The sequence below is a fragment of the Taurulus bubalis genome, assembly GCF_910589615.1.
Source record: "Taurulus bubalis genome assembly, chromosome: 6".
In the NCBI taxonomy this organism is placed as follows: Eukaryota; Metazoa; Chordata; class Actinopteri; order Perciformes; family Cottidae; genus Taurulus; species Taurulus bubalis.
In genome coordinates this window covers 5,797,218-5,808,261 of record NC_136594.1, presented here as the reverse complement: position 1 = coordinate 5,808,261, position 11,044 = coordinate 5,797,218, and the positions used below count along the sequence as shown (strand labels likewise).

The 11,044-nt window shown below is 40.9% G+C and overlaps 1 protein-coding gene across 1 annotated transcript in view; it reads left to right on the top strand.

The window, feature by feature from the left end:
* gtf3c1 (general transcription factor IIIC subunit 1) overlaps positions 1-11,044 on the top strand; it is a gene marked incomplete at its 5' end in the record, with an annotated part of 23,575 nt that continues 12,531 nt past the window's right edge. Inside the window, 18 exons of the mRNA XM_079219957.1 lie at positions 1-221; positions 952-1,161; positions 1,311-1,487; positions 1,591-1,734; positions 2,349-2,448; positions 2,532-2,655; positions 3,393-3,560; positions 4,414-4,529; positions 5,838-5,890; positions 5,986-6,527; positions 6,840-6,976; positions 7,079-7,197; positions 7,494-7,647; positions 8,259-8,362; positions 8,495-8,619; positions 9,635-9,904; positions 10,113-10,243; positions 10,902-10,999. Coding sequence (XP_079076083.1) covers positions 1-221; positions 952-1,161; positions 1,311-1,487; positions 1,591-1,734; positions 2,349-2,448; positions 2,532-2,655; positions 3,393-3,560; positions 4,414-4,529; positions 5,838-5,890; positions 5,986-6,527; positions 6,840-6,976; positions 7,079-7,197; positions 7,494-7,647; positions 8,259-8,362; positions 8,495-8,619; positions 9,635-9,904; positions 10,113-10,243; positions 10,902-10,999 — 2,993 coding nt within the window. The remainder of the gene's footprint in view (positions 222-951; positions 1,162-1,310; positions 1,488-1,590; positions 1,735-2,348; positions 2,449-2,531; positions 2,656-3,392; positions 3,561-4,413; positions 4,530-5,837; positions 5,891-5,985; positions 6,528-6,839; positions 6,977-7,078; positions 7,198-7,493; positions 7,648-8,258; positions 8,363-8,494; positions 8,620-9,634; positions 9,905-10,112; positions 10,244-10,901; positions 11,000-11,044) is intronic.

Sequence of the window (11,044 nt, the reverse complement as noted above, 5' to 3'; positions counted from 1 at the left end):
ATGGAACCGTTGAGCATCGTTGCGGATGAAGTGGCCTTGGAGGGACTGGACGGAATAACTCTTGGCTCTCTGTGGATACGACTAGAAGAGAGAAAGCCTGCTTTCCCCCTCAAGCTCGACGATAGCACCAAGGACTTCATCTGGAAGTCACTCGTCATCAACACCGACCTGAGGTTCTACCAACTGCCCAAGGAGAGAGACGACGTGGTGCTGTTTGACAGGTGAGTTTAACCTTCTGCTTCTACCATTTTTGTAATCAAACAATTAACTTTACACGATATTTAATTTAACTCACTTAGCCAGTTGCCAGTTTGATATCCATTCAGCTAAATTAAATGGCGATATAACATTAAAAACAATATTTTTACACAACAACTCTGTGATAAGTCAGACCTCAATAAAGGTTGTAATGTTTGCTTATTTTTACTTCTGTTTAAGGGATATGTGGATCAACTAGTTGGTCATTTGTAGACTGCCGTTTTGTACTTTTGTACTTGGAGGGGTTTCTATTATTTTGTCCACCCTCATGTGAATGACCACAATCTCTTATCAGCAACTGAGAAGAGATAGTGGCCTGAGTGTAGATCCCTTAAATTACATTTTCGATGGCTAGCTACCACAAGGATTATTATCTAATCTAATAATAGTTGAACTGATCCCAAAACATTGACTAGTTCCTGAAAAGCAACAATGTTAGAAAGCAACTCTATTTGGCAAAAACATATGTGGACTTATTGTGTCTCCCAACATCAGAGTGTTTGCGGTGAACATTATGATTTGTAAAAAGTGTTTGATATACTGGATAAAGTACTTTCCTTCATTCGAGAGTTCCAATTCAAGTTTAAGAAAGACATTTAGTACTTTGTAGAATATGCATGTCCACGTGCCTCCTTTTGTTTTAGAGTTGTAATGCCTTGATGCAGATTTTGTGTTTCCATGCGCTTTCTTCAGGTTTAAAGACATCGACCCAGAAACGGGCATCGAAACTGCACACAAGTTTTCTGACGTGCGGAAAGACGTCTACCCGGTCCAGATCATTCTAGAAAACAAGAACGGGATACAGGGCTCGTGTGTCCTCTTGAAAGAGAGGACAGATGTCACTCAGCACGTCCGCTCCAAGTCCCTCGCCCCGTTACTCAACTTGCAGGAGGCTTTGGAAAAGTTCGTAGAGTTTTTTTGATGCTCTATAGACGTGTTCAAGACGCACACAATTGAGCTTAAACCACAAAAGTTATTCAGTAAATTACATTTTACTGTACATTTGTCTCATCCCCCCCCACCCCCTTTCTTTTGAACCCGTCCCCCCACAGATATGGCCGAAGGCTTGTTGTCGTGGCGTCTCAGGTGGTGCGATTCAGAACCCTTATTGGTAACGACAGCGATCCTGATTTAAAACTGAACGATGACTCTTTCTGTGTGCTGGAGCGAGTGGGCCGAGCGCGGTGGCAAGGAGAGCTACAGAGGGATCTGCACGGATGCGCTTTCAAGTAGGAGCTTCCTCACTCGGCACCGTTGCTCGGTGTTCACTCGGTGTGACAAGCTGCGGCTCAGGCGATCGCTGTGTGACAGCCAGTGTTGTGTTTTCCACAGGATCGATGCCCGGAAGTTGCACTACATGCGGAAGTCTCTCGTCAAACACGGACTCATCACCATGCAGTCTCACGTCACGCGAATGAATTCGGGTCAACAGCAACACTCCATTCTTCTGCTGCTCAAACGCTTCCATGTAAACAGGTCTGTTTATGCTTTGTGTCTTAAACAACTACAAATAAGTTTACTGTGTGTTTAGTGCCAATTGGAAAATGTCATTATGCTGGGGAGAAAAATTGTAATTATTTTCCCAGTCTTTCTGCGAACGCTTCAAGCATGAAGTCTGCAGTAATAGAGACACAAAGCATCCAGCCAATAGTTACAGAATTGGATAAAAGGGAAGCTGCATATTGGATAAAGTGATTAACTACTTGTCTCCTCATCAGTGCTACAATTTTAGGAAATGTAATTAGATTTCTTTTGCATTTCCCCAAAAAAAACCTGTAAAAGAAAAAAGCTTTTTTTCATTGAGCACAAGTAAACGGAAATCATGAGATCAGGTTTCCTTCTCATTTAAGTTCACTCGATGAAAAAAAACAAAAAAAAACAGCCGGCTTGTCCTCAGTTGAATGCGTCTTTTCTCTGCCTTTTCAAGTCTTTACGATACTGAACATTTTAAGAGGGAACAAATCCAATGTTTGTGCAATTACCAAAGTGGTATTAGGATTTAGGAGCACCTTTATTCCGTAGCCTCTGCCACACCCTGTCTTTGTTTCTCTCTTGGAGAAACTTCCCTTTAACCCCGCCTGCTCTTTCAGGAGGACGAAGTACGACATACTGATGGAGCACGTGTCCAACCTTCTGCTGCAGACACCTTGCCACCTTGCCACTTTAGTGGCTCTCAAAGAACAACTTTCTGTGAGTATCTCTCTGTGCGTGTCCGTCGGGGTAGTGCGTCTCTGTGTCTCTGTTTGCCGTAATGACTGTGTGTTTTCTCGCAGAATGTGAATGACCGAAGCTTTAAGCGTGTATTTCAATACATGCGAGCTGCCAAGTTGGTTGAGTTCTGCCAGTACCCTCTGGAGGACTTGGATCCCTCCGCCGGGCCCTGCATCAACAAAAAAGGTAACGAGTCACAAGTTTGTGCCTTAAATACTGTGATGTATTGGATTCAGCTTTAATGATTCATTTCAAAATGCTCAATGAAGTTCATGACTGATCATTTTAAATCTACAGAATATTGAAAGCGTGAACAGTTTCTTAATGTCGAAGTTAGAATATATAGATAAAATCCCCAAAACATAAGGAGTAATAGAACTCACTATCATGTTAATATTTATTAGGACAAAAACCTGCATTACTTCGTCAATGTGTTCTGTGTCGGGCTGAAACAAAAAAATCATTAGAGATCACTATTATTATTTCCTTAATTCGTTGTTTAATCTGTAAAATGTCAGCTTAATTTGATTTATGCAAATTCGCAAAGCTGATTTAATTTGTTCTGCCATTTTTGTCTGAAAAAAGATTTAATGATGAATCAATTATCAAATTGCTGCAGATGACTTTTCTGATCAAATCTAGTGTTTGCATAGTGTAGTCTAATAAAATATAAAAGACAAAGTAAATGTTGTCATAAAGTTATTAAAGGAATATTTTAAGTGATGTTGTACATAAATAAAATAGAAGATGAGCATTAAAGTTATATCATTGATATTAACATTATCTTATCTCATCTTAAAAAAGTAGCTTGCCGAAAAAATAAAATAAAAAGAAGATTAATTGTGTTTCATGGTGATTTATGCGCAGCATTTCCCCCCCACATGCCAAACGAATGGACTGCATCCTTTCACTTTGTTCTCCAGGGGCTAAAGTGCTCGTGCGCTGTTTGAGGCTGTTAAAGCCGTACGCAAAGAAGGGCGTCACCGACGATTACGACGATGACGACGAGGACGAAGATTACGACAACAGAGCTCTCCCCTCGGAGGGGCGCACCATGGAGACCGACATCCTGTCACAGGCCTACCAACTTGGTAGGTTTGATTCCTGCGGTTTCAGTTTGACATGGCGGTCGCGTGTCTGAATAAAGTCTCAAGTCGCTTTTAAATCATGACGGCAGTTTCTTGTTTATTAGGTCCGACTTTGTAGCGTTTCCAGTAAAACTTACAACAGCCTGAATTAACCGAAGGCCTCACAATAAGGCTGCAGAAGGTTAAATACACACAGAGAGAGTTGTTCTATTTTCAGTGTAATAAATGTCCCACTTCAATCTGTTATGCACATAATAATGTGAAAAATGCTCAAGGACTTTCGGTATCGAGGGACTTTTTCAAGCAAACTGCTTTACACACCACATGAGCAAATAGGAATTTAACTACTAACTTGAAGTCCATTCGATTCTCTATTTTTCTTTTATAAAGCAGGCAGCCAAATGATCTATTAAACAAGGATACTGATGAGAAAATATATTCACTCATCAATAGGCTTCAACAGGAAAAAGTAACGTTTAAAAATCCATCAGTGATGAAACATTCTTCTTCCTTCTTGATCTCTTTACTTTCTTGAGCACAGATTCAGTTCCCTCTTTAAACCAGATGTCAAATGTTGTGCAGACAGCATTGCAGCTTTTTCTATAAGTCTGAGCTGTAACAGATATCTTTGTGTGAATGGCACAAAAAAAAGCTTGAATAAAGCATATTAGTGCGACAATAGTAAGGTTTCTGTTCTCCCCAGCACTTTACCCTCAAATCTATTGTTTCTATTCAGATCCGATGTTCAAGAGGACGGAGATAACGCAAAACAAATACATGCCTTTGTCCGAGAAATTATTAATTGCGCTGTAATTCTCTAAACATAAGTTTCTTCGTTTTTGTTGTTGTGCTGCAGTGTTATCCTGTGGCACAAAGGGAATCACCCAGCGTGACGTCGGGATAAGGATGCGTGTCGGTAAACTGGAATGTCGTATGATCTGCCGACGGCTGGAGAGGGATGGAGTGATTAAGGTAAGACCTATGCTGCTAACACACTTCTTTTTTCAGGTATTACTTCTTCCGTTCAAAAACCAGTGAAGTTCAAACTAAATCTGTAAGAATAGTTAATGTGCAGTTCGAGATATTGGAAAAATATCTTGCATAATAGGAAGTTAGGCTTTGAATGCAATCATGTTGGCAGCGGACTCTCAATTGTTGGATGTGTTTGGGCTTCCCGCCCATGTGAAACGCTGTGATGAACACCAGATATGATCCAATCAATGAAAGATTGTTTGGCACTTAAATCTGTTTGTTTGAGTGGAAAATGGTGTTTGTTTTCTTTTGTCCCTCGTTTTCGTGGCGAGTTATTGGCCACAGACATGCAGCAGTAACATTGTAGTCTGAGACGAGGCTGCTGATCCTAACATGCTGCTTACAGCGAGCGACCAGCAGCGCTGTTATACTGCCTTCCTTTTTACTTTTGGCATGGGGGAAACCTTGATATCCTGACACTTAGTGCGCCTAACGTTACATGTGCAGCAGGCATTTTGTCCAAATGTCAGTTTTAGGCTCACCATATTTCTGTAAGTTACGCTAAAGCATTTTGACACCTTTGCAATTTGTGTTATAGTGGAATGTGAAAAGCATCAAAAAGCTATGCAGAATTATGTTCAAGCTTGTTACAGTGCAGGCATTTTGTTGCCGATCGCTTTCCCCTCCGGTGTTTTTACTATGGAAGCCCGTTTCTGCCAGTAAAAGAAGAAAAAATATGAGATAAAAAGTCATAATTATGAAATAGAAAGTTGAAATTATGAGATGGTAAGTGACGCTGGCTTTTTTCTTTTTCTTTCTTGTTTGGTAAAAAAAACAAAGGATTTTGATACCTTTGTAAGACTTTCCATCTCATAATTTTAACTTTCTGTCTCATAATTTTGACTTTTTATCTCGGTAATAAAAGTTTATCTTTTTTCCCACAGTATAAATTGCTTTTTTTTGCTATTAACATTGTAAACATCAGCATGTTGGCATCATCATTGTGATCACATAATCATATCGTTGGCATTCAGCCTCAGAAGATAATTATTTTGAATTTTATCCACACTTGGATTGTATTATATGAGTATTATATGAGTTTTTCTCCTTCATAGATGAGGTGGACAAAATATAGGAAACACTCTTCATTAAAATGTTGTTCAGTACAATAATTTATACAGAAAATTTGCATTTTAAGTCATGTTGTATTCATTCAGGGCTATTCCGTTCCATATGTTACATTGTGAAGTTGTTTTCACTTTTCTGGTCACTCGTTTTAATGTCTATGTGATGTCTTTCACCCCGCAGGGATTCATGGTAGATGTGGGTCGTCAGAGGACTACAAGATTCATCAGCCACAAGTGTGTATCCATAACCAAGTGTAGATTTTCCAAATTATAATATTTAACACACACATCGTGTCAAATGCTGTTGTTCCGCTCGCTCCGCTTGACAGGTGTGTCGGTGTGAGCAATCAACTCCAAATGGTTGCGAAGGAGCAGGAACGGAAGAAGCTTCTTTACTCTGCTGCGCCGACAGAGAGAGCGGATGCCGAACCGCCGACCCCTAAAACGCCGTCCACCTCTAAGTCGACGGCGAAAGCGAAACCCAAACCCCAATCGGCAAAGAAGATTAAGAAAGCGGGCGGAGGGAGAAAGAAGGACGCTAAGGAAGCCGGGCCGACGTGTGGAGACGGAGAAGCGGGTGAAGGCTTGGATGGAGAGGCAGGAAGAAAGACGGGAGCTGGAGAAAGGACGGCAGGAGGGAAGAGCGGTGCGAAAGCTAATCCGACACAACCGGAGATCCCCGTCGCACAAACCGCGACAGCTGAATGTGAGTACTCGTCAAAGCCGTCACAGCGGATAAACGGCCAAACCAAAGTCTTCGTTTCTCTTCATCACGCTTCTGTATTCTTCTGTCATCACTCGGGTGGAACTCCAGCCAGCAGCGAATGCGAGACCAGTACGAGATCCGACTCGGCGTCCAGTCCCAGAACAGGTAAGCTGCAGAAATACACTGAAGCAACAGGCAAGCCTCGAAGGGAAAATTATGTTTTCATTACGTTTTCTGTCTCGCCGTCACACTGTAATGAACAATGCTGCTGAAAATGAGCAAATCCTAAACTTGCAGTAACAATTTAAATTGACATTGAAATAATATAGATGCATTAATTGCAATTTTCTAAGCAGATTATGTCTTTTTTTGAAACTATAACTATAATTGACAACATACACAAACATTTTCTGCAGCTTTTCTCAATATAAAATAATAAAACATTGTCTATTCAATGTAAACGATCTCTTCTATCAGAACAAGCTGGAGCTAAGGAGGGAGAATCCAACTCCAGTCCTGCCAGCCCTCCCTTACCTGAGAGGGAGGACTTGAATGCAGCCGATAACCCAACGGAAAACGACATTGTGCTCGTCAAAGATATTTGCAAACTGCGGGTCCGTGTTTTTCTCATTTTTCTTTTCCTCACAGTTTGGTTCCAGCAGTTTGAGATCAGTAGATGAGCGTTCAAAGTTAACCGTTCCATCCTCTTCCTTCAGGCTCGTGTAAAATCCAAGCGGTCGATGGCGAGATCTCATGACACGTACCACCTGTTGAAGAGGAGGAACGTGATCATCGAGGCGGTCCGCAACTTCAGAATCATCGAGGGTCTTTTCCAGTCAGTTGGTTTTAAAAGCTATCATTTAAACCGAGAGTTTGGATTGTATGAGCTACTTATCCATAGTCGGGTGTATCATCTCCAGTAGATTTACAGTTTGGAGAAACGGAGAGGAGTACCAGCAAAACATATAATTCAGCCACCAGCATGCTGATCGCCATCTACTGACTGTGGATAAGTACCTCATACAACCCCACTCCAATACATTTGAAGAACCCCTTAACTAATTCATTCCAAAGCATTTTATTGCACAGTAAAGAGGGAAGAAAACATGTCAACATGCTGTCTTTCTCCAGGCTGCAGAAGATAATCAACGAGGATGAGAAGGATGATGGAATCAGCTCAAAGTGTTGTCGCAAGACTATTTTACGTCTCGTAGACAGTCTGTCGAGAGAAGGCTTACTTAAGGTGTACAAGACCACCATCATACAGGATGGGATCACCAAGAAGGTAAACGCACACATCACACCTTGTTGGTTAGATATATGTTTAAGCTTGCTGTCCGTTGGCAAAACTTTGTTTATAATGTTATGATGTATATAGAAAAATTATGTTTTAAACTTTAAGTATATGTCTTTTTAAATGTTTTAATTGAGAAATATGTTAAAGGAATCAATAAATAAGTCTTTAACAGAATGATTAAGGAATTTACTCTGACTTCTTCTTGCTAGTGATAAGGTTACTGTAAATGAAGAAGTTTATCAACTTTATCCACTTTAATATTACTGTTGAGTACAAAGTGATGCATGCTATACAAGCAATAAATCACTGCAGGAAAACGGTTATAGTGAGACTAAAGTTATTCATGTTAGTTATGCATAATTCAATGTATTGTAAATAGTAACTCTTTAATCGGTGCACGATACAGTGATGGAACAACCTCCACTCATTCACTCACGTATTCACTATTTGTTAAGACGACAAATCATCAAAAATGCAGCACAATTGGTACTAAAAATAAGCACACTCGTTTAACAAATATACAAACTAGAAAGAAAAAAACAACCTAACTTTTGTTCCCACTTCCACCTCCTCTCTCTCTGATGTGCTTCCTCTTGCAGGTTGAGATGGTCGTGCATCCGTCCATTCAGGCCACCGATGAGATAGTGACCCGCGTTATTGAACAGGCCCGCTTCAAAATCTCCAGCTCTTACTCGGCTGTACGGTGAGCACAAACCAAATGCCCTCAAATGCGTCGGGGAGGGATGTCTGCTTTCCGCTGCTCTCCCACTGTGTGATTGCATTTTCTCACGACCAAGCCTCTTGTCACTTTTGGTTTTCCCGCTTTGTCCCCCAGGCTGCAGCACGCCGAAGAGAAAGCCAGAGAACAAGCCAAAGGGTCTGAGGGTGGGAGCGGCGGCCTGGCTAAGGAGCTAAACACGGATAAGAAGACAAAACTTGAAGATTTCAGACCCACAACAGGTTCTGTTTCTCGGCATATTACAAGAGATTCAAGATATTTTTATTGTCATATGCACAGATAACAGACAATTATTAACAGAAAAGCTTATTTTGCTTGGTCCTCCTTACAAACATAATTACAATAAACTTAAGGTTAAAAAAGAGAGAATTAGCATTTTGTATTCTTAATTCTAAGACTATAAGAACATACATATAATAAGGCACAAAAATATGGCAACAGGGGCGAGTTAAAAAGAGAGCTTTTGATTTTTCACACAGTTAGAAAAATACTTTTCGATCCTGCAACTTCACCCACTTTGCTGCTCTACTTAAGTGTCTTTTAGTCTGTTTTTATGCAAGGCTTGGGATTTCATAATTTTCGGGGCAATCCTTTGAGTCAGTCCATCGCATAAAACAATGATTTTAAGCCCTCAGAAATATTTAATTTAACTTGAAGGTTAAGGATGACCTTCAAAACAAAATTAAAAAATCAGTTTGATAAATAAATAAATCTGTTTATCTCACAAAATATTTAATTGGTATTTGCAAATCACCAAAAGTTAGTAGTTAATTGCTGTTACTTCTCACTTTGTTGTTCTGTAGCCCGACACACCGTTAAGTCCAGTTATGAATGACATGAATCAAAGATGTGTGTGTTTTAAGTCGTTTAAAATACATTCATCCTCATGATTATTTAACTACAGAGGGGGTAGAAGTTTTGGGTGCATCTCCTCAACTGCAACGGCCATGTTGCAGCAGGAACACCGTTCACAACTATCGTCATAATTAGCCTGGTATTCCAGCGGGCTCATACCACATTCAAAACCTCTGGCTTCACTTAATGCTGCCCAATAAGAAATCAGAATCAACAAAAGACACTGGTGTCTAAAAAACATTAACAGGAAAGAGGCGGAGGAGAAATGCCTGCCCTGTATATGCACTGAAATGATACACTCAGGGTCAGATTTCCGTTTCCCTCTAAATCTGTGTCAACTATTTATGTTTTTTTATCTTCTCTCTTCCTCTGCTTTTATAGTCCGGGGGTTGGGGAAGACATTTGGCTTCCAGCCTAAGATGCATCGTCTGCGTCTTGTCCATAACTTCCTCTGGTACCTGATTTACGGGCACCCGGGCATACGCGACTCCGCTGACTCTACCACTCAAACGCCGGCCGGCATAAAGGGCTCTGATCCGGATGCCAAACACCCGAAAGAGTCCGCGAACAACAACGGAGAAACGGGGCCGTCTGAAAAAGCCGCCTCCGGCTCGGCAGATTTGCCTCAGTTGGATGTGACGTCATCATCAGGTGAGGAAGACGAGGGGGTGAAGGATAAAGCAGCACCTGTACTCTTTTGGTGTGACTTCTAAAGGTTGAGAGCGCATCACTTGTGTCATGTGGATAAGATTTGCTCTTTCACCATAGGACTTTCTTTCTTCTTCATCTAACCACCTTGAAAATATAAAATATAATATGATATTCTCCGATACTCTCCGATATATGTATTCCGATGAAGAGTCCTGGAAGAAATTCATACCTCCTGTCCGAGTGCACACGGACTTCGGCAGCGGCTGGGCGAGGGTCGGCGACCTGCTCCTCTGCCTTCCTCTCTCCATCTTCATCCAGGTCATACAGATCAATTATGAGGTGAGAAATCTTACTTTTACTTTATTTTTTAAAGGCTGTTATTAGAGGTCGACAGATAGTGGATCTTTTTACAGTAACTATAGTTTGGAGCAGGAACAAGCCGATTCATCTGCTGAGCAAAGTAATTAAATAAATAAATCTGGAACTGGATATCAAACTTACCATTAAAAAAAAAATCAAGTGATAGCAATATTATGAAGTGAAAGTGAATTCATTCATCATCTGTGTACATTCATATAAATACATAATAAACCGGTGTTGGAAAAGAATATCCTGAAATTTCATTGATTACGTCGTAAAATTGTTTCATTTATTAACAATTGGCAAATATAGTGTGCTCTTCTGTGGCTTATAACCTATCAGAAAATGGGTCAGGGTCATGAATACCACTTCAATCAGCTGTTCGCCTGGACCATAGCGGGTTAGCCCACATTCTTTTAGGTTATTTCTGTAAATGCTTTGTTGAATGTCTTTGAAGAGAGGTGTGGACTCAACTCGGTGATCCTTTTCGATCATATAGTTTATGTTGTTGCTGAATCGTATTGATTTATACTCGGAGTAACAGCTGGACCTGATGAGCTGAATGTACAGCTTGCAGCCCATGAAGAGAGACACACACGCAGTCCATAAAAACCCGTTCGCTGACTTGTGTCCACAGGTGGACGGACTGGAGGAATACCTGAACGACCCCGTGAAGCAACACCATCTCATCAGCGCGCTGCCCGCCAGAATGAAAAGACAGCTGCTTTACAAACGGTGACTTTCTTTCTCTCGGTCGCTCCGGATTTCTCGACGAAGCGT